This window comes from Mixophyes fleayi, chromosome 5 (genome assembly GCF_038048845.1).
Source record: "Mixophyes fleayi isolate aMixFle1 chromosome 5, aMixFle1.hap1, whole genome shotgun sequence".
Lineage (NCBI taxonomy): Eukaryota > Metazoa > Chordata > Amphibia > Anura > Limnodynastidae > Mixophyes > Mixophyes fleayi.
Genome location: NC_134406.1, coordinates 12,061,096 through 12,085,891, shown reverse-complemented (window position 1 = coordinate 12,085,891; position 24,796 = coordinate 12,061,096). Strand labels below are relative to the sequence as shown.

Here is a 24,796-nt window from a genome sequence, read left to right as displayed (position 1 = left end):
TTTTTTTTTACCAAATCCAATATAAAATACTTCTACTCACATACAAAGCCATCACCCTAATCTACACCTCCATTCTGGATCTCTCCTCTGCACTCATTAAGTTCTCCCATTCTCAGATAAAGACTCTTTTTGACTGCTTCCACTTTGTGGAATTCCCTCCCTCGCCCAATAAGACTTTCCTCTGGTTTTCAAACATTCAAGCGTTCTCTGAAATACCACCTCTTCAGGCGAGCTTATAATATTCCTCAACCACAATCTTAACGTTCCTACCCACTACACAAGACCTGCATGTGTACTTTCTATATTCAGTCAACCCTCTAACCTCATGACCAGCATTTCTGTTTGACCAATATGCAGTCTGTGGCACTTGACCTCATATATCAAACCCCTATTGTCCTACAGATTGCAAGCGTGTAAGTAGGTTCCTCCAACATCCCTGTCTGTAATACCCGTGTTATTACTATGTTTGTTCACAATTGTATAGTGCTACGTACTTTGCTGGCACTATATAAATAAATGTTAATAATAAATAATAACAATGAGCATATTGGAAAGTTTTGCAACAGATGGAACAAACTAAGATCACAGTGATTTATTATTACACTGAAAAAAAAAGGACTTAAGTTAGCTGAATTACAAGTAAAAACTCCAGGCAAAATACACTTGAGTTTATTGTGTATATAAATCTCCAGGACCAGTTCCAGATATAAACAAACTTTGTGGTTATTGCTTAGTCATTTTCGATGCAATTACAAATTGTCTTTGGAGTAGTGATTAAGAGAACGCTGATAGGCAAATTCCGTCTTGGATAAATGAGCGTTAGTTCTTGCAATATGGCTCTGCCAGATTTCATTATACGGACAGTTATAGGAGTTTGTACCGGAGAATATTTTAATTATAGTGTAAACTGAAATTCATGGACACGATTGCATATGTTCTGGAGGAGCTTCAGATTTCCTGCAAGATGTGCTCCATTGTACCGTTCTCTTCCACAGGCTGCATGGCTTCCTGCACATAAACTATAAACTCCGAGGCCTCCTCTCCTTGAGTATAAACTGTGACCGTTTCAATCCCTTCCACGTCATCTGATGAAACCACCAGGTGGTGCTGTTCCCCCAGCTCTACGGACGCTTGCTGTAGTGCTTCCTGTATCATTGCAGTGTGATTGGCCGAGCGCTCTTCCTCAGTCACCTATACATAGAATTACACAATAGGTTTTGAAAAAGAATCATAAACATTGGATACAAAATATAAGGCATTTACATCTATTACCATTAGCTCAGCTACATTTTACTCTCTTATTCTGTAAGAGCTCAACTAAGCATTAGAACAAGAATCTATAAAGGGTTTTCCACCTTTAAAAGTTATTGGTTTATAAATGCAACCCTGCAACTTTACCTAAATACATTCACTTCTTTTCTAGCTTCATTCTGTGCTTTTTATCCATGTCTCAGTATTGTCATTGAGGACGTGGGGCACATAAAACTGTATCCAATGTAGATACAGTTTTCTGTGCCCTTTGAAAAAGTTTGTGTGGAATGAAACGCGTCGGGTTAGGAAGTATTGAAAGACACTAACTCTATCATCCTTAGAGAAGTGCCATAAATTGCACATAGCTGGGAAAGTTCTGTTGTGCGGGACGAAATCTATCTATAAGTCCAGTAATGTGACACAAAGTGGAGAGGATGCCACCTATATCTGTTTCTCCAAAAGAAGGAGTGTGATTTTCTGCAGAGGACTTTAAAACGCTGTTCCAAACAAGGATCCCATTAAGTGGGTAATTATATAGTGGTGAATTGCCTCTAAATTTTGGGACTGTGATGTTCCTAAACACAGAAATTTGATTGATTTGTCATTAAAAAGAGAACTATATAATTTTTCTATATATTATCTATGATTGCTCAGGCACAGCAAGTTACACTCTACAGAGTCTTTCTTTGAATTATCTATAAATGCTTTTAACGTTTTTGTGTATTTGATTTTAGGTTATAATGTGTTTGACTAAATGTAGTATATCTAATGACTGATTGTTATATTCTGTTGAATTTATTTATAACAGTGAATATTTTATGTAACCTTTCAAAGTGTATTTTGTTAACTGACCTGAGGCAAGTGTCAATTGTCTTGTGAAAGTAGCCAGGCCCAGAGACCGATCATTTTCTGAGTAGTTTGTGTATGCAGAGAAGTTAGACTTAGCCAAGCCCAACGAAGGAGCAGAGATGAGACTTCAAGGTCCTGTGGACATTCCGATCTCCGCTCACTTCGAAAGCCCTGTGACATTGGGAGATCAATCTGTCTTTATTGACAGCTAAATTCCTAAGGTGGGGGGGTGAAGAGCCAACAAGAAATGGTTTCAAATCTTCTGCCTTAGACATCAGATTGTGCATTTCATGAGGGGTCTATCAAGACTGAAATGTCCCATTCTTTCAATAGTGCTCCCTCACACACAGCAAGTCTATCTCGTAAGCAGTACTCTGATTTTATTTCCTATTTTATTTTCTGAAACTCTTTTGTGCAACATATTGTATATCTTGCTATTAATTTTTGTAAATAAGCCTTGGAAATATTTCAGATTAAACATATCTAATCTATCTTATTTCTCTGTGATTCTTTGTGAACTTATGAAGCCCAGGGAGGCTCATGCTACAAGTGTATGTGATTTAAGTGTGGAACATTAATAAGTAGTTTTGGTGAACGTAAGGACACCATAATAAATCCTTTGTGGTGGCAGAAAACGTGTATTCATAGCCAAGTGACTAAGTCACGGCCAGCTGTTCAGATTGCTGAATCTGGGACAGGCAGGGCGTTTGTGAGTGTTTTATACATATTTCCTAATAAATTTGTTTTAAATTTTGAGTGCGGCTTTCTGCTGCTATTTGTGTTTCTGAGGTTTATCAATCAAATAGGGGGTTATGAGCGCAGTCTTTTGTTTCTTGTATGATAGTAAATATCTTTACGGAAACATTTTAGCAGTGTCCTAGACAGCAGCCTTTACCTCTAATATATATTAATATTTTTACCCTTATTAACTAAAATTTCTCAGCGCCTGAGTTTGTGTGGTATATCCATTGTAGAGTCGTATCACAGAGCAGCGAAAATACACAACTCTGCCCTTCAAATCCAAGCCCCATTTCCCCGGCATTCTCTCATTATCCCCCGGGTTTAATATAAAACAGCTGTGGGAAGTAGCGGAATAAAGCAGCGGAGTGTCCAGTACATCTCTGTTACTTAACTGCTTCACTCCCGTTCACTTCTGTTTTCAATGTGATCACAATGAGTTCAACAGCTTTTCCAAAGGGGAAAACCAGAATACTGCCGCATCAGGACCAGTTGGCAAAAACTATCCTGTTTCTACATTATGCAAGCAACCACAAAGCAAAAGAACGCCTTTATAATCCTCCTATATAGCTTGTGCAACCACTGACCAACCTGAAACCCACAGTCTGTTTTGGTCAGTGACCACGGAACAATGTGAACTAGAAAAGTAGGTGCCATTATCTCAATCAGGGCGACTTTGGGTTTGATTCAGACTTATCAGAGAGCAGTTTGTCTTTTCCCCGTGTTCCCATACGCTTCCTCTCACAAGGTTCGATGAGTTACCGCCAAGTTAACCGGCTTACGACTAAATTCAACAGGTTGTGGCTGTGCGCCTGTGGCTGGCAAATTAGACTGTAAGCTCTTCTGGGACAGAGGCGGAGTTGCCTGCGTAACGTAATCTGAATGTACAGTGCTATGGAGAACGCTAAATACAGGAAACATTTAAATACTAAGTGAGATGCTCTTGAGATGTGTTTAGCAAAGTACCATAAGTGTGTGATACTCAATGTAGTCTATATGCAGAATGTGAATGAAACAATACTTAGTAAGCTGATTTTAACAGGAGTCCTTCTCTCTGTTTCAAATGCAAATAACAATAAAAATGAAGTTAAGATCTAAGTGCTTCCAGGTTCTTATTCAGTTAGGATCGCACAAGCCTTACTATTTCCACAAGAGATCGAGTCCCATTCTCTGCGTTTATACTTTTTTATAGGTACTGTCAGGAAAATATAAATCATTAACAGGCTTTGCTCCGTTTGCTGAGCTTCAAATGTCAGGACTGCAACAACGATCTATAATTCTCCTTTCCTAGTATGATAAATCACAATTCTGCAAGGAGATTTGCATTTCAAAGTCAGTGTTTACATCCTCTCACTTCTGAAAATTCTCATTTACATTCTTACAGAACAGCCGTGGGCTGAGTCCCCATCCGATGAATAATAGAGAAAATGATCCCGACCGTTAAACGAGCGACGATGCCAGCTTCAATTCCCTTAGCTGGCATCTCTGTTCTGGTTTGATGCCAGTAGTGCGCTTAGTTTAAAATATAAAAGCTGATGTTGAAGATCGTGCCCCCTGGGTTAGGAGCAAACGAGGCAGGAATTTTAGTGGGAGTTGGTATGATAAAACACTAAAAATTCATCAGTTTTACTTCCACTCATAGTTAGAGAGAACAAACATAACACTGATGTCTGTGAAATTAACTTTTTATCTAAGGTGTGTACGTCAGCAGTCTGAGCACTTTGCTGTATTCAGTCTTCAACTCCTGTTCATCTGGGATGACCTGGGTTTGAAGTGGATGGGAATAGAACAACTTTTAGCCAATCAGATCTTCAGACTGTTCACAGCAGTGCACAGTTTATAAACTTGTGGAAGTGAGCTATTCAGTCACTGGACAGTGTGACGATAGGGCTGCATGTTAAAGTGACAGTGTCATCACGTGACAGGGAGAACAGAGGCAGCAGGAAGCCACAGGCAGAGTTATATAGTTGAAGGAGCAGGGTCCTCCAACAGTGTGATGTAATGATTTGAAGCTCCTATCAAACTGGTGCATGAAAACAGAATAAAGAAAATGTATACATCCACGTGTTATTATGTGTGCACTTCTTGTCAGAAAAATTAGTTAATCCTAAGTCAAAGGGGCTATTTACTAACATACAGATATAACCCATAGCAACCAATTCCATTTCACTGGTCCAGTACAAGGCGCACTAATGAGAGCACATGTATGTTACGGGATACTATACTGTGAAAGTTTCGCACGTATGTGAATAAGTGACCCTCTTTGGTAATGTGAAGCATTTTAAACACATGGACGCATATCCAGGAGGGGCCCGAGTCTATTGAAGTCCATGGATTTGTTGTTTATAACACAGTAAATTTTTATGGCTAATCACACTTGTGGCACCGAACACAACGGGGAAATAGGAATTACTTACACCCGTAATTTCCCTAAACATTCAAAGAAAAACATGTTAAAAATCAAACCACATTTAGGCAGAGGGACAGGACCCCCTATACGGTTCCTGTGAGAGCTGTACCCCCAAATAGGGCAAGTAGTGAGGCTCTTGCTGAAAGCGAGATGGTCCCTGCCGGACCTCTTATGGTGACGCAGAAGTTATACATATAGTAAACGCTGTCCCTGCCTCCCTCGGTTGAGACCAGAGAAGACCACATCTCTCTGAACTACAGAGCTTGTAGCCTCACAACAGCCAGATATTCTCAGGGGACCGACCTCTGTTCTAAACTGAAAATCTGCCTTCGTGTATCTGTGGTGCTGAATTCCAGTAACAAGAATCCAGAAAATATTGGAAGCTTCGGACTACATTATTCTTCTTACTCCAGTACTGTCACTACTACATGCCCAGAAGGTGGTCATCATGTAGGAATAGCAGCAGATGCTAAGAAAAATTCACAATTGCTGGACTGACAACGCTGAATGTCCGTCGAGAGGATTGAAGTGAGAGGGAAGGACCAGAAGACGTCCGGACTTCCCTGGGAACACCGTGTTGGTATTATTACACGCCTGTAGCAATCTCCTGTCTCTACACTGGTTGACATGATCGAGCAGCGCAGAGTGTGCAATAACTGAAATGGATGATAATCACTACATTACAAGGCAGCACTCCAACACTTTTAGTTGAATCTGGGGAATAATGAACATATAAGGTTAACTGAATTTGTCAGAAATAAGTGATAAATTTGTAGCAGAATTACTGCTGCTACAGAAAGAGTAATACGAAGAACAAACTGTAAAACCAGGTCGCTGCTCTTAGATAGAGGGACCTGAAAGTGGGTTTGTTTTTCTGCTTATACTTAACATTAGAAGTATCAATTTTACCTAAATCAAAGTGGACCTAGCCCTGTCACATACAGTAATCGGGGAAAATGATCTGTATACATAATTCAGATGGATGGAAGGTATTACCTGTAGTTCAGGTGACTGTCTGATTGCTGGTTGTATATAATGTATTGTGTATTGCTTTGTGATAGAGCAGCTGGGCATTAACAATGGATCGGCCTCTTTCAACCTTTTCTATAATTTTCCAGTATTTTCATTTTACACTTCATCATCATCATTTATTTATATAGCGCCAGTGATTCCGCAGCGCTGTACAGAGAACTCACTCACATCAGTGCCTGCCCCATTGGGGCTTACAGTCTAAATTCTCTAATATACATACACACACAGACAGATAGACACAGACTAGGGTCAATTTTGATAGCAGCCAATTAACCTACCAGTATGTTTTTGGAGTGTGGGGGGAAACCGGAGCACCCAGAGGAAACCCACGCAAACACGGGGAGAACATACAAACTCCACACAGATAAGGCCATGGTCGGGAATTGAACTCATGAACCCAGTGCTGTAAGGCAGAAGTGCTAACCACTGAGCCACCGTGCTGCCCAACACTTCATGACTCAATAAATGTCTTACAACACTGTATAAAGTAGTGTGAAGTTTGTGGATTTGACAGCTCTAAGGGGATATCCACCGAAAAACTTCTGCGGGGAGTACATAGTAAAATGGCCGATGTCTGCTCAAATCCTAGCACCTTTCTGCCCTCCTGTGTTCTCCTTCCTCCTTGTTGTGCTGAAACAAGTACAGCAAGCTGCTTTTGAGACTACAATTTAACTGGACAAGAGGAAGTGGCGGAGGTCATGCAATTTTACTCTGAACTGTCCACTTTAGCTTAGCCTTTATCTAATTATTATTGGTACCGTGCTCTTATACCCTCGCTTACCAACAGCTATAGTCTCAGTACAAAAGTGCCTTAAAATGTATTCATTCCACTAAGTGTCACTCTTTTGTAATGCCACTTCTAACGCCATTCTGAGACTGCGCTGCCCACAGTCACACCTATCACACACAGATAATTTGCTGCACAGCAGGACATTATATCTGTACATGGGAAAGAAGAATGCTGAGAAGACTGCTTCAAGGAGATTTCAGGGATATGTGGATTTAGCTTTTAAGGAGGAAAGAAAACAGATCTGTTACTAGATTGCCAAGTCAGATATATAATGAGGTGACAAAGTATTAACCATGACATCCTGTAACAAAACAATTAGTGAATGCACCATAAATCATACATTCTAATTATTTCTAAAAATAATACATGACTTGGGGTTAGTTCTCTGATGTCATGTTACTTGACGGCTGTGCATAATTAATACTGGGTCATTCCACATCAAAGCAACACAATTTTAGAAAAAATTCTACATTACATTCTCAAATTTCAATTAAATTTGGTATAATAAACGATGCCATGGGTGTAAAGAAAACCTTAGGCTGATATGGGCACTGGTTTTGAAGTTATACTCCTATAAAGCTGCACTTTTTAACTTAAAATTTGCTTTTAACGTTTATTTAGATTGCATTTGTAGATCATTTTCATTTTAAACCTCTTTTTATGGGCTTTCATATGATATATAACACGGCAGTATGTTTCAATAAATATTTAAAATGCAAAATGTTCAAAATCAAAATTTTGATTTTCTCAAAAAGCCATATTTTAAAATTTTTGAAAAAACATCTCAAAAATTGTTAACACGGTTGCCAAATAATCTCCAAAGTTTTATTTTGGGCTAATGGTGAGATCATCTGCTGCTTTAATCAATTGGGCATGTCTGGCACCATGCATCTTTTGTAATTAGTCATAACAGAAAACATTTATCGCCAAGTGTTTCCTCCGGGTGCTCCGGTTTCCTCCCATACTCCAAAAAAAACATACTAGTAGGTTAATTGGATGCTATCAAAATTAACCCTAGTCTCTCTGTCTGTCTGTCTGTGTATGTTAGGGAATTTAGACTGTAAGCTCCAATGGGGCAGGGACTGATGTGAGCGAGTTCTCTGTACAGCGATACGGAATCAGTGGCGCTATATAAATAAATGGTGATGATGATGAAGTGTTATCTGGATTCATGTCTGAAAAGAAAATATCCCGGAGCTTGTAGATTCACTTTCTGTTTGTAGCTCGAAATGAGCTATGTCCCAACCTTTATGTGATACTATCCTTACTCTCAGCTCAGAAACGTATCTGTCTGGCAGTCCTACTCATTGAAGAAAATAAAATAGTAAATATAAATTGAAAAAACAAAACACTGAATGGATTAGGACAGAGATGTACAATCTGTTGTTCGGGACCAAGGCTGGGTCCACAGAATCAGTGTTTGGGGTTCCCTGTCAATGTAAATTGTATATATGAAACATTCTATTAAAAAGCACCTCTTTTAAGATCCCAAAACAACAGCACACTGACCCTAGAGGGCCCAAACCAACGGCACACTGACACTAGAGGGCCCAAACCAACGGCACACTGACCCTAGAGGGCCCAAAACAACAGCACACTGACCCTAGAGGGCCCAAACCAACGGCACACTGACACTAGAGGGCCCAAAAACAACGGCCCACTGACCCTAGAGGGCCCAAAAACAACGGCCCACTGACACTAGAGGGCCCAAAAACAACAGCACACTGACACTAGAGGGCCCAAAAACAACGGCCCACTGACCCTAGAGGGCCCAAAAACAACAGCACACTGACACTAGAGGGCCCAAAAACAACGGCCCACTGACCCTAGAGGGCCCAAAAACAACAGCACACTGACACTAGAGGGCCCAAAAACAACGGCCCACTGACCCTAGAGGGCCCAAACCAACGGCACACTGACCCTAGAGGGCCCAAACCAACAGCACACTGACCCTAGAGGGCCCAAACCAACGGCACACTGACCCTAGAGGGCCCAAAAGCAACGGCACACTGACCTTAGAGGGCCCAAAACAATGGCACACTGACCCCTGAGGGCCCAAAACAATGGCACACTGACCCCTGAGGGTCCAAAACAAAGGCACACGACCCTTGGAGGCACAAAACAATAAGACATGGGACCTAGCTTAAAAAAAAAAAAAAAGTTGAATACTACCGGATTAAAGGACACACAATAAAGACAATACTTACATGTCAGCAGTGCTCCCGAAGTGTTAGTATGGAACTCTAGTGGAAAGGTTTAAAGTGCTGTTCATGTGACCAGTGCCGTCCCAACGTACTGTATCCGTGGATAGTGCATATAAACTCCCTAATGAGTATGAGCATTTTGCAATGCAAACATTTACTTACAACGTTAAAAGCGACTAAGTAATAAAAGGTAAAACGGAAAATTTGCCGTAGTTTAAACACCTACTTTATGTTATACAAAATGCTGATAAAATAAAGTTTTTTTTTCAAAAGTGAACAATGTATCATAGATACAAAGTGAATAATAAAAGTCACCTCCTGACATGTACGGTTACATTCTCCTAAAGATGCAAACAATGATCTCACCTGTTCGACCACCGTAACGGTGCCGGGAGCCATGGCAACCACCGAGGCCACAGCTTCGTGGGACTCCGACCCCAACTCAATGATTTGTTGAAGTATGTTCACAGCCGTGGGGTCGAATTTCTCACCTTGTCAAAAACAAAAACCCAATAAACGCAGGTTACCTGGAGCGATGGTAATAACGTTTGGTGATGTACTGGGCCCTTTGTGGCCTTCACAAAAACATGACTTGTCAATGCGTAAAATTAGTACATAAATATGGCTCTTCTGAGTGTATTAAACATACATAATTAATAAACAGAAAACTGAACACACAACTTTTTATTCTATGAAGGGATTGTGTTGTGAGTAGCTTTATAATGATTTTTCTCATCAGCGTTGTGTACGCTTCCTCTAAAGCCGCCATCTGTGTGACCATCTGCAGCTTTCCTGATAAACAAAGCGAGACTTCTGCAGAACAATTTGCAGATATGAAATCAAATAATGTTCAGAAATTAGGCTTCATCTCCCTTTATTCTGTGCAGAGAGGATGCGGTAATGGATGCACGTTATCTGTATCCATATGGAGCCAGGCTACGGGAGCACTAAGCCGCTTCCTCAGTCTGTATAGCAATAAACATTCCTACAGGCAAGCGGACTAAAATGTTATAGCGTTCATCAGTGATGGACAACTGGCGGCCCTCCGGGCCTGCACCTGCGGCCCCCGGCTCCTTCCTGCTTCATCAGATATATTTGCTATACTGTGTAACACTTAATACTCCTGCTAATATGTTATTAAAGATAGGTGTCTATTTATTTCATTAAATGTATTGTTTAACCTATTATCGACATTAAAAGTAATGTGTGGCCCTTTTGAAGGTGTTAAAGGGCCACGTCATGAGGCACTCAATGTCTATTAGGTTGTCTGTCACTGGCATACATATAGATGGTGCCTACACACATGGGACTGTGATTTTCGAGAGTAAACCAATATGAAAGAGATCCCAATCTATCAATTGACTAAGAATTAGATACAAGGTATCCACGAGTTACTAAGTACTTCAGTGACGGTTAGTGGTTAATAGTGACGATGATGACAGACTAACACCTCCACTTATCGTTTTAGAATGTTCAGTAAATCTTAGAATGTTCAGTAAATCTTAGAATGTTCAGTAAATCTTCCCCTTAAAGTTATGGTGAGGACACGGAGGCATTTGGCAAATAAACTAACAATTCTAACATCCAAGTTCAAAGGTCCCTTAGTCATGGAATAGAGAGGGTCATTCAAACAAGTGTCCCACACAGCTTTCGGGATGAAATACCGCGCAACAAAGCCGCTTGGAGATACTGCAGCTAACGGGATCACAGATCCCGCTGCCTGTTCACACACGTCACAGTGCATTCCACGCGTTGCAGCTAAACACCAGGAAATCACACGTGTGCGCTATTATCGTGCCACTAAACACACCAGCTTTTATACAATGATACAAATACAATTACCCAATTTGATGTTACAGCAGACTACAAGCAAACGTACAGCCACACACACTGCAAAAGCTGCACTAAGCACACGCACAATTATAACCTAAATAAAACAGTACAGAGTGGTTTCTAAATAACAAAACCCACAGTAGCTGCTGGTTAAGTTAACGAGATTGATCGTACAATACAGACGCGCTATTGTTTACTCGCTAGCTCTTTATTATTCATTTGTCTTTCCGGAAAGACAGAGCTTCACGCTACACTTACTGGTTTCCGAGGTATATCTTAGATCCTGGAGAGTGGCAACAGCTGTTTGCGTTCCCTGAACATCTGTTTCGGCTTCAGCGATGTGAAGGAACTGGGTAGAGATCTCCTCCGTCACATCAATAGACTGCTAAACGTTGCATATGTTAAAAAGAAAAAGAAAAGAAAGAAAAAGAAATAGGTATATAAAATTCTTTAGAAATAGAAAGTGGACATTTAAAGGACCATTAAACTGCAACATTTAAATATTCACATATGAGTCATGAGAGCCCAATAAACTGTTACTTTGTAAATTAACTACAAGGGAAAGTATTACCTCCCCACCCCAAGACAGCAGAAGCTACTACTACATCTTTACATCTTGGGACTGTGTCCTGGTTGGATATGTTACAGGTCAAAAGCTGAGAATGCAGTAATTTGAGCTACTGTGACATCACCTGCCCCACAGCTCCCGTGTATTAATTCACATAGTGCATTTCTGCAAAGCAAGGCTGCAAGCTTGTGAGCTGTACCCTGTCTGCTCTGCTACAAAAGCACAACCCCTCCCAACATGGCAACCTAAAGAGAGTATGGTAGACATTGCTGTGAATAGATTCTTTAATTATGGCGAATAAATAAACAGCTTTGAATATATATACACACATGCATGCATACATATATACATACATACATACATACACAACAAATAGATTATTAGCGCTAGTATTGTTCAGGAAAGACAGAAGACCTCTCTAGTAAACTCCCTGTATGTGAATACGCTAGTCTGCAGAGAACATTTTTGTTACTTTGGATACTAAATGTCATTCACACCAGCAATGACATCTGTTGACTTCTACATTAACTAAAGAGAGAGAAGCACCACCTTCCTAAACAAGATCTGCTTTCTCAAAAACAAACAGCCCGGGTTGGGTACGAATGAACTATTGTGAGTATGCCGACATGAACAAGCCCTACAAAATAAAACCGAAAACCTGAAAAAACAAATGAAAAACACCCAGACTTACCTTGAAGACGATGCTGGAGATCTCCTATTGGATCAGCATGATAACAGCAAGTGTTTCCGATTGGAGAAGTGTTTGGCAGTGCAGGCTGACGTCATCGCAGTTCTTCAATCGGAAACACTTGCTGTCATCATGCTGATCCAATCGGAGATCTCCAGCGTCGTCTTCAAGGTAAGTCTGGGTGTTTTTCATTTGTTTTTTCAGGTTTTCGGGTTTATTTTGTAGGGCTTGTCCATGTCGGCATAGTGGTAATTGTTTTTACGATTACCACCGAACAGCCCGTAGGACTGATTTAATTATGTCAAACCACATTCGTTATTCAGGTATATTATTTACCCCAGCAGACTGGTTTACTTGCCATTTAAAGTGGCAAATACATTGAAAAACGGTATATAACACATGTATGTGGACACTTTATGTGCTAAATAAAAATATTTTGTGCAATAATAATAATCGCTTTATTCAATAAACAATTTTAGACATGAACGAAGGATAACATGAGCAAGCTGTAGACGGGGTATTGACATGTTACTGGTTGACTTATAGTGAAGTGTTTCTGTATAAGTAGCACATAAGATCCTTTACTAGTAAAACTTCCCAACCCGCCTGATTGGAGGAATGTGCTGGGTAACTGCCAAACAGCACATGGATGAGGAGGAAGGATAATATATTAGATGTAAGATACAGAGTATTGTTGATGCCCTCTTAACGCTACACGTTGTCCGCACATAAATCACAGCTCTTAGACACTGCGTACTAGCGAGGGCTTATCTGACAACAGCGTGACAGCCTGTACATCCATCACAGGACCTGTGCCGCTCAGCCACAATCATCCAACATCGGGAACGTACTCAAGCATTTCTCCGGCTGCTTGGATGTTATTTTTCATTACACAGATCAAAATAAAACAACTCCAGAAAATAAAGAGAAGGATTATACGCTCATCAGATAGTAACTTAAGATTGCGTTCCCCAGGCAGCAGCTTCAAATTGACATCAATAAATCAGCGGGTTGGATAAATAAGACAGTAGGGACCACAGAGCCTAAAGTGTTCTAATTCCCCGGTAACCGGGGACGTCTGTAATCTGATCTGTATTCCTCATCTCTGACAATTACAATGTAACTAGTGAGTGGATTATGATGATGTCTGGAAGATTGTGCAGAAAAATCAATAAACAACTTGTGATTTTCTAACTTAAAACTTGGCTCAGTCTGCAGATAAATTCATTATGTAAGAAATGTAATCAAGGAGCACAGACAAGAACATATTTATACTTATTCATTTTCAGTACATAACAATATAGTAAAACATTCTCTATTACTTTTTTTTTTTTTTTTAAGAAGTTCAGTGGGCAGAGATCATCCCGATTCGCGGGAAGTTGGGAGGGAGTTTGGGAGTGGCCTAGTGCTCCACGCCCACTGTGATGTGAACACGCCCTTAATGTGACGCGGTACGAAGCCTTTAGCAATTGTAAATGTTAGGAGATTGGCAGTTACACAGTTATAGAGCGAAACCAAAAAACAAATCAATGAAGTTCAATATATTAAGTTCCAGTAGTGTTGAGTCAGTGAGAGGCAAATAAAAATAATAAAAAGAACATCCCATATGGTGGGGGTTTAACTCAAGGGGTTCAAGTCTATTGGCTATATGGGCTCAAACGTCAATGATATGTCTTCTGACTCCTAAAGATGCCCCATCTAGAGCTACCTTGCTTTCCGGTCAAACATTAAACCAGTGCGACTGTCAGATTTATTCCCAAAATCTTTGTATTTCCCTAATTTAACAAGCCGCAATATTAAGGCATAATGAAAAAAAGTCATTGTTAACCCGTTCATAGACAGGGTAATTTCCCCAGGACCCAGAGGTTAGCCTAGACCAAGACGGGGGTTTATTTCCCTATAATGAGCTGTTCGCTCTACCAGAGGCCATAACCCAAGTCGTAAAGCTGGCGGAAGTGACCGGATAACCGCAGATCGATGGGTGTTACAATTTGTGAAAATAGATTCATCTTTCTACAAAAAAAAAATAAAAAAAATAAAAATGAACGCGGGGAAATCGGTTTGAATTCCATCTCGGACTGTTCAATTTCTGGGTTCTCATCAGGGCTCCTGATTTAAAAACGGTTCCCTTATACTGCATAGAAATGCCAATACTTCTAAATTCTTATCCAAGTCAAGGATAGGGTTCGTCTCACTCCTACTAGATGTTGTTAGGTGAAGGACCCTATCCATAGAACAAAGGAAGACTGCAAAGGTGACACGTTGGACTATAGAAAACAAGACGGACTAATTCTTTTCTGCATCTTCCCCAGATTATTACAGCAGATTATTCGGCAGTTGGCGCAGGTCTTACCTCCCACAGCGTCTCTTTATCATTCTCCAGCACCTTAAGGCCATGCTTACTCTTTAGGTGCCTGTTGAATTCCCATTTCGTCCCATACACAAAACTGCAAACAGGGCACTTAATGCCTCCTAAACACAGGAACAAAAAGAGCTTTGTGTATTATAATGTCATGAATTAAAAAACACACAGCACTACCATAAGGGATAATACGCTACATAAAAACAGTTTGATTATAGCAGAATATAACAAGGATTCTCTAAAATAATGGAACATAAGAACTAATAGGCACACCTACAGAATGTCATAGTAGACTGTGCAACATACAAAATAAAGAAAAGCAGTAAATTAGCAATTTTTTTACCAGTGTTTATTTAAAAAATTAACTACATTTTACAATAGCTTCAGAAATAATTGAACAACAGTGGGATGTGAAAAGCCTGTTGGCATTTACCCATGAAAACACTTGTGTATAATATATAATGTGTGTGGGTTTCGTTGCCAAAACAATAACAAGGAACAGGCTACATCAATGTGATGTTCTTTTAAACAAGACACTTTGTACATTTAAATCATCACAAATAACAAAGTTCTACAAATACCGTAAAACTGTTATATGGTAATAATATCAGTGGGTTCTAGTGATTCTTTCACTAAAGATGAGGTTATTGGTTTGTGGGGAAAAAGAAAGTGCACCTGAAATCTGTGATGTTACAGATCGGGACATAATTAACAATCATCTAGGTCTCACCAAGTCCTAAAATCTATATCATTTTAGGTTATTATTTACTCAACAAAACATAGAGATGTGGAAGAGGAGTACTTTCTATTTTCACATGACAGAATAGGCTTTTTGTTTTAGAACATTTAATTAAAAAAAACACTAAAACGGTCATTGTGTTGTGTGTCTGTCAAACAATAAAATGGGCAAAGCCTCCATACGAGGTCACGTTACACACCTAGTCAACGATTCATCTAAGCGTTACACGTACAGGATTGATGTATACATGTATGCGTCTGTACAAGATATCCAATGTGGGTATTGTAGTTAGAGCCCTGTTATCAATGAGTGGTCGTACAGTAATTAAATGCACCAATGGATGTATTAAACAAAGGAGATGGTCATCCCATTCTAACTTGCTCTGCGTATCTGCTCTTATTTGCCAATGATGGATAAGACGTAGCTCTATGGTTTAAGAGTGCCTGTCATGTACACAGTGAAGGCAGCCGTTATGTCATCATTTATTTATATAGCGCCAACATATTCCGTAGCGCTTTACAATTGTTATGTGGGCGGTACCAATATCCATGAGTCTGCCGTCTATCCGTCTATCTAGTGCCTCGTGAATACTGGTCAGAAACTGACTAAAGTCACCGTAATGAATTGAAAAGTTGCATTGTCATAAATTTTGGTTACAAGATGGCTGCCTCCGTTGTGTGCATGGACCTTTTCAAGGTCAAGGACTATATAATGCTAATACAGACAGACTTAACTGTGGGCAATGCAATCTTTTTGCTCCCTAGCTAATCTCTAATATTTATCCTTACATTAGGGGACAGGGTGCTTTTCCAGGAGAATTCAACAATATGAAATAACCAGAATATTCTTTATAAACTTTTAGGCCCGATTCTTCGTTGGGGTTATAGTTAATTATTCTCCGCGCCCCAGGACAGAAGATTGGAGCTATGGGAGAACTGGAGATTTGGATTGGTCACCATTTTTATTTTTCCAGTTTGAGAACAATAAGTCACAGTACGTATAAAAAAAAAACATGCAAACAAAATAAAAAATGAGTTTGCATCATCTTTCAGGACATCAACTTAAAAGGTAGGACTGTGCGTTACGGTTATCCGGACTAAGTGTAACCCTTTGTATGCAGAGTACAAGTGAGCTAGGTTGAGTGTGTGTAAAGAGATATTTCTCTAGTGAGTCTTAGATCCTCAGTGGTGGCAGAAAAGTTCTACCAGGGACTGTACACATAGGTTAGAATTTACCATTCGTAGTCCGTGAGATGAGAAGTGTGTCTGGGAGTGGAAATAACAGTTTAACCCTTGCAATGACAATGTAAAATGATGCAGTCTGTAGTGTGGTACGCATCAGTCAGTCTAATAGCAAATAAACTTAATAGCAAAAAATTCATTTATTTGGCTGAAAAGACAACTCCCAAAATTGTCTTAGATATAGCATTGCTATATATTATTACGTTTTACCCCAACTTTTCAATGCAACTCTATTAAAAATGAATATAGACGTTGATCATTTCTCCTCCTCCCAGCTGAAGTCACTTCCCACATCCTGTCATTGGATCTGACACATGACAAAAAGGTTAAACTGTAAAGCATATCATCTAACTAGCTCTGATATGCCTATGTATATGAATCCATCAATCTGCAGCTGAAATATGAGTATTTATGCTATATTGGAAACTAGACAGTCGGTCACACAAGCTGTGGGTTTCCCTTGTCCAGAATAATGTGAGATAGAGAAGCACCAAAGGCTCTTACAGACCTCATACTTGGCAGATTAAAGTGCAAACACATTAGTATTTCAGGTATATTTCCTCAATATCAATATAAAAAAATGGTTTTATTTGTTCTTTACACCTAAAAAGAAAACTTTTCTTTATGTGCGTGACATCAACGTAAGAGAGTCTTTTATTCTAAACAATTCCTGCTGTAACTTCTAATAAGAAACAGATTATAATGGAAAGGCAAAGGCCCGCACTTCATCAACTTCAAGTGATTGCATTTAATCAGAGAACATTCAAACTGATTTCAAATACTTCAGCGTCTAAAAAAATAATACTTTCACAAAATTCTCAAACAGCTCTACAGTGATTAAAGAGGCATTAATGAGCCAATTCTTTTGAAGATAATTTTGATTGTTATTTAAGATTCCGCAGACAAAAAAAAATAAAAAATCATACAACTATGCAAAGTGGTGGAAGCAAGTTTGTGGACTGAACCAATATTCTCCAGAATGTAGCCTATCCATACCCTACTTTGGGGGCTGATTAGGGAGGTCCTTCAGTTTATCCATCACAAAGGTTTTTCAAAAATGTTCTAAATAACTTGTGATAACCTTGCTGGGCCTTATCCACAGTTAATAGCAAGTTCTTGTAACCCTGGGTGGATTCTCCTAATATAGGCACCACAATGGCTACTCTCCCTTCCCAATAGGCCTCTTCTAGTCCTATGATGAAAATCCAGCTAAGCTGTTACTTTCTAGGCTATAATTATACCAGATTATATTTACTTTCTTACGCATGTGTGACAGAACTTTATTTGTATTACATATACGAATATAACTTATATGCCATATTAGGTTTTGGTAACTATAACTTACTCTTAAAAAAAACAATTAAATTCACTATCTGACAGTAATTTAAGCCAATGACCATGTATTACTGTGCTGAATAATATACATGAAAAAAACTTAGTTTTGTATTGTCAAAGAGGTTTTATTCTGAATGAAGCCAATTTATTAATATAAAAATATTTACATTGTTTATCTTATTTTAGTATATCATTCATATTTGATGTGGTATTATGTCAAATGCATCCTTGCGTGTGAGCTGATGAGAGGGATATGAACAGGAATGAAGGAGTTAACTCAAAGAACAGATGTTTCTAATCAGAGATGGTGGACAAAGACCTGCAAGAATTTCTCCAAAATCTCCATTGAATCCAGAGGAGCAAAAAGGACCAAGACACGCCTATATACCTTCTCAGCCAATTGTAATATGACATTTGTAAATTGTAGTACAACCTACTTTTGCTGGTACTAAAAGTAATTGTCTGGAATGTGAACGGACAGAGTTTTCAGAGACTAAAAATGAGAGTGATATTATCACAGCGCAAAGCTTTTCTTTTGTAAATAAACAATGATATAATTTTATTCTCAAAGTAATAATTTAATTTCTTCAGCAAAAGAAACTTTAACAGTATATACCGGTAACCAAAAAGTTATGTAAATAACTATATCCATTATGAGCTCTTTTGCTCCTTTGCAGCAGGTTGTCATAGTAGGAGGAAGTGGGGTCCTTAACACAGCAAAAGCATATTAACTGACAGTCTGGCAGACTTGCATTTCAGAAATACACTGTGTGGATTGGTTAAGTCCTAAACAGGGGCGGTCCCAATGAGGTCACAGTAACTCAAATGACTGTATTCTCAGCTCTTATATCTCTATTGGTTCCCATCAAGACATGGTTCTAAAAATGGGGGAGTGGCTTCAGCTCTCTGTAATGTGGAATGTCAGGTTAACAATAAACAATTTATTTTAATCTGCTGATTTAGTGGTCCTTTAACTGAACTTACTATGAAAAGGCTTTAACACAAAATAGTCTCTCCGGCTTTAACCTGTACACTACATTTTCTTCACTATTTCAGCATGGCAATGCGTATAAAACTAGTACACAAAGAATATTGGCAAGCTGCATAAAGATTATGACAGTGACAGATTGTAAACACTGAGGTCGATAAGCATCCGGTCTTGTGTAACGACTTGTCAATCTCAGACTTACCCCGCAACGGACAAATTGGTTGTTAAAATAAATAAATATATATATACTATTAATATAAAAAAAATTATACGAATTGACAAGTTCCTCAGACAAGCTGGAATAAGTTAATGTTTATAAAAAGCAAATAACCTTTAGTGTACCTAAATGTCATGAAAACCGTAATACATATTAATTCGGTGACATTTAGAAGAAAGCTAAGAAGATACAGAACAGTATAAATGTCCTCACGCTAAAAAAAATAAAAAATAAAAAAAGACAGATCTGTCAAAGGGATTTTTACTGTAGTGTCGATGTGATCGGAATGTGCTCATAATTGCTTTGTGGTTGGTATTTATGCAATAATTGACTTCCCTAGGCGTGCTTTATCTAACATTTCTATGCGGAACTGGAAGATGACAGGTGGTCTTGCTATAAATGAATACAAATCCAACAACTCATGTTCAGATGCTCGAAAAAGTGTGTGAACAGGTAGAATAATAATTAGCACAATGCACACACCAAAGCATCATGTCAACTGAAGAAATGTGCAGCGCCACCTGGTGGACACAAGTGTAATACCAGCTACATTTTGAAGCTGTACCTAATACATATTATATATATATATATATATATATATATATATATATGGAAAGTCAAACAAGGATACGGCGCACAATGGTGTGTTACTAGGAATTTATCCCAGGTTCAGTGGGGAAATAATATAGTCAATGAATCAAAGTTCCACGTTTGCTGGACGGTCTATTAGGACCAAGGGTATAAGTCCAGTTTGCACATATAAAAGACAGAATGATATAGGCATAGGATTAGTAGAAACAGTGTGTTAGTGATAGCTCATCACCATAGTATTACACACCCAAAGGAAATTATATCGCTTATCTGTATGATTAATCCAAAGACTGGAACACAGCTTAACAACCACTTCACTTTCAATATTATGTGGTCAGCATACTCAGCAACTGCAAGTCTGGTCTCCAGTCAAAAACATCAGCATACTGTAAACATATCTTTCTTCCACTCAATGGGTAAGAAAAAAGGAGATAATACACTATATGGTGTAGTATTTCAAGGTAACAGTATTTAATCAGGATATTAACATATAAAATGCACACTCACAAAGAGTAATAATAATGCAAGCTTATCTGAAATTCAGGTATCAGATATACCATGTCCTCAGGTACAGCAGGAACCTCCCACAGTCTTCCGCACAGGAGCGACTAATGGTGTGGTGACCCAGATACACAGGAACAGTTGAAAAGAAGCCTCTACGCGTTTCGTCCTCAAACAGTACTTCCTCAGGAGGTAATAAGTGTGGCCTGAAACCAGGGATTATTTATAGTAATGCGCATCGCCATTTTGCGCATGCGCATTGCGCTAGACGAACTGCGCATGCGCATTGCGCTAGACGAACTGCGCATGCGCGACCCATCGGTCTTACTGCGCATGCGCGGCTACGATACTGTCGTGATTTACTAATCACAGACAGTCTCTTATTCTGCTGTTTCAAGGTGTAGTTAAGGGATGTAGTGTAAGGATGAGGGGGAGGATTTAGCAGTGATTGTGACAAAAGTTACATACAATACATGGCGGTGGCCATCTTGGTAAAGGGGAATTCTAGTGGAATGACCTTTTTGTCGGCCATATTGGTACAGGTGATGGCGGTGGCCATCTTTGTAAAGGAATTATAAATAGATGGCTCCAGAAAACGGCCATCTTAGTGCAGGTGCTAAAGTGCTGGAAATAGTGGTAGATAACGGGATCTAAGGATCTCATGTAGGTGAACACAATATAATATATAAGACATTTAAAAATACACAGTAAATATATATAGGATAATGCATAAATAAGATAGATTACATATAATATATGCAAGTGAGTCCTTATAAATATATCCTAATCGTAATAGGGTAGTGGCTCAGATATGTATTACAATCATAGAGTATGCCATTATAAAATGTTAACTTAAAACAACATGTAACACGAGAATAGTTCAGGTAAAATAACCATAAAACATATAAAAATACATAGAAATACGTATAAAAATACATATGAAAATACATAAGAGTCATAAAAGATCATAAAAAAGGTGCAATCTCATAGCCTTCATTAAAACCAGCAGGGGCCAAAGTACCTAGTTGGAAAATCCAGAACATCTCACGTCTAGACAACTTCGTCTGGATATCTCCCCCTCTTGGACCTAATCGAACATTTTCAATTCCTTTAAACGTGAGGGAACTAGGGTCTGAGTTGTGTATGTTAATAAAATGTTTAGATACTGAATGTGATTCTATTCGGTTTTTTATATTGCGGACATGCTCTTGTATCCGCAATTTCAGTGGTCTTTTAGTTTTGCCCACATACTTCAATCCACATGAGCACTCTAATAAGTAAATCACGGATGATGTTTGACAATTCATGAATTGTTTGATGTCATATTTTATGCTGTTGTCATGATTATAGAATATTTTCTTGTCTGGATGTGCATATTTGCACATATTACAGTGATTGCATTTATTAAATCCCTTGATTTCCAGGAATGTTTTTTTAGTGGTGTTCAGGGTACTTTCTGGTATCATACTGGGAGCTAGAGTGTCTTTGAGGTTTCTGCTCTTGCGGAAAACAATGTCAGGTTTAGTAGGTAGGATACTAGCTAGAATGGGATCCATTCTCAATACTTCCCAATGTTTGATTAGTGTTGACCTGATCCTACGTTCCCCTACGCTATAATTGGTGATGAACGGAACATATCCAGTTTTTGGTTCCTTATTCTTATACTGCATTAATTCATTCCTATTTGTCTCCTCTGTTTTTTTCAGAGCATCTAGTAGTAGATGTTTAGGATATCCTCTATCTTGAAAGCGTTGTGCATATATGGAAAGTTGGGTTTTGCATTGGGAATCGTTACTACAATTTCGCTTGATTCTAGAGAATTGTGAGAAGGGGATATTTGTTTTCCATCTATTAACATGGCTGCTCTTGAAGTGTAGATAGCTGTTAGTATCAACAGTCTTGATGAAATTTTGAGTTTCAACTTCATTGTCTGAGCCCGTCAAGACTAGATCTAGAAACTCAATATTGTGTTTATTGCGATTTGCAGTGAATCTAAGATTGTGGTCATTATTATCAATGTATGTTAAAAATGAATTAATGGAATCATCATCTCCTTCCCAGACCATTAGAATGTCATCTATGTATCTCTTATAAAATTTAATGTGTTTCGAGAAAGGGTTAGGATTATAGATATATGTTTTCTCCCAGCTTCCCATAAACAAATTCGCGAAGCTTGGCGCAAAAATTGTCCCCATCGCAGTTCCACAGGTCTGGAGGTAAAAACTGTCTAAAAATTTGAAATAATTATGAGTAAGGATAAAATCAATTAACTCACAAATAAAATCTTTATGGTCTTGGGATAGATCGGGGTCAGAATTTAAAAACTCCCTGCATGCGTTGATACCTCTATCATGTTCAATTGCTGTGTAGAGAGATTGCACATCTATGGTGAGCCATGTATATTCTGGACACCATTTGAAATTTTCAAATAGGTTAAGTACACTAGTTGTGTCTTTCAAATAGGACTCTAATTTGGTTACATATTTGCTCAAAAAAACATTTACGTATTCTGAGGAATGAGAAGTTAAAGAATCTATACCAGCGATTATAGGTCTCCCTGGAGGTTTATCAAGTGATTTATGTATCTTCGGGAGATAGTAAAATATAGGAATGATAGGGTTCAAAACTAGGAGATATTGATATTCTTCTTTAGTTAGAACATATTTTCGTAGACCCTTCAAGATGGTGTCCCTTAAAGTGGATATAAAGTCAGGCGTTGGGTCCTTTTGTAATTTTGTGTATGATGTTTCATCACTTAGAAGTCTCTCGGCTTCCTCAATATATGCTTGTCTATCCAGCAACACAATGCCCCCCCCTTTGTCCGCTTGCTTAATAATTAGGTCTTTGTTATTAGTTAGGGTTTCTATAGCTGTTAATTCTTGTTTAGATAGATTAGGGTACCTTGGATTCTTATAATCCATGTAGCATAAATCCTTCACTACCAATTCCTGGAAAAGGTCTATATGACTACTTCTAGATTCTAATGGATAAAATTTTGAAGTAGGCTTTAAGCCTGATTTAGAAGCATTCTCATAGTTAGAAATTATTGCCGTCTCTTTCCTAGCAAAGTGTCTTTTTAATGTTAATTTCCTTGTAAATTTATTGATGTCTATAAACATTTGGAACTTGTTAGGTTTTGTGGTAGGGGCAAATGAAAGGCCTTTACTAAGGACTGAAAATTCTGATGTGCTCAGTTGGTGTTTGGACAGGTTAAAGATCCCATTAGTTCTTAACGTTCCATTTATGACTCTTATGTATTTTCATATGTATTTTTATACGTATTTCTATGTATTTTTATATGTTTTATGGTTATTTTACCTGAACTATTCTCGTGTTACATGTTGTTTTAAGTTAACATTTTATAATGGCATACTCTATGATTGTAATACATATCTGAGCCACTACCCTATTACGATTAGGATATATTTATAAGGACTCACTTGCATATATTATATGTAATCTATCTTATTTATGCATTATCCTATATATATTTACTGTGTATTTTTAAATGTCTTATATATTATATTGTGTTCACCTACATGAGATCCTTAGATCCCGTTATCTACCACTATTTCCAGCACTTTAGCACCTGCACTAAGATGGCCGTTTTCTGGAGCCATCTATTTATAATTCCTTTACAAAGATGGCCACCGCCATCACCTGTACCAATATGGCCGACAAAAAGGTCATTCCACTAGAATTCCCCTTTACCAAGATGGCCACCGCCATGTATTGTATGTAACTTTTGTCACAATCACTGCTAAATCCTCCCCCTCATCCTTACACTACATCCCTTAACTACACCTTGAAACAGCAGAATAAGAGACTGTCTGTGATTAGTAAATCACGACAGTATCGTAGCCGCGCATGCGCAGTAAGACCGATGGGTCGCGCATGCGCAGTTCGTCTAGCGCAATGCGCATGCGCAGTTCGTCTAGCGCAATGCGCATGCGCAAAATGGCGATGCGCATTACTATAAATAATCCCTGGTTTCAGGCCACACTTATTACCTCCTGAGGAAGTCCTGTTTGAGGACGAAACGCGTAGAGGCTTCTTTTCAACTGTTCCTGTGTATCTGGGTCACCACACCATTAGTCGCTCCTGTGCGGAAGACTGTGGGAGGTTCCTGCTGTACCTGAGGACATGGTATATCTGATACCTGAATTTCAGATAAGCTTGCATTATTATTACTCTTTGTGAGTGTGCATTTTATATGTTAATATCCTGATTAAATACTGTTACCTTGAAATACTACACCATATAGTGTATTATCTCCTTTTTTCTTACCCATTGAGTGGAAGAAAGATATGTTTACAGTATGCTGATGTTTTTGACTGGAGACCAGACTTGCAGTTGCTGAGTATGCTGACCACATAATATTGAAAGTGAAGTGGTTGTTAAGCTGTGTTCCAGTCTTTGGATTAATCATACAGATAAGCGATATAATTTCCTTTGGGTG

General features: G+C 38.7%; 1 protein-coding gene across 1 annotated transcript in view; it reads right to left on the bottom strand.

Annotated features, from left to right (window-relative positions):
• Window positions 1–653: 653 nt before the first annotated feature.
• ZFAT (zinc finger and AT-hook domain containing) overlaps window positions 654–24,796 on the bottom strand; it is a 109,536-nt gene continuing 85,393 nt past the window's right edge. The window contains 4 exon segments of the mRNA XM_075211684.1: window positions 654–1,191; window positions 9,641–9,765; window positions 11,366–11,492; window positions 14,717–14,835. Of these exon segments, the coding sequence (XP_075067785.1) occupies window positions 949–1,191; window positions 9,641–9,765; window positions 11,366–11,492; window positions 14,717–14,835 (614 nt within the window). The 3' untranslated portion in view covers window positions 654–948.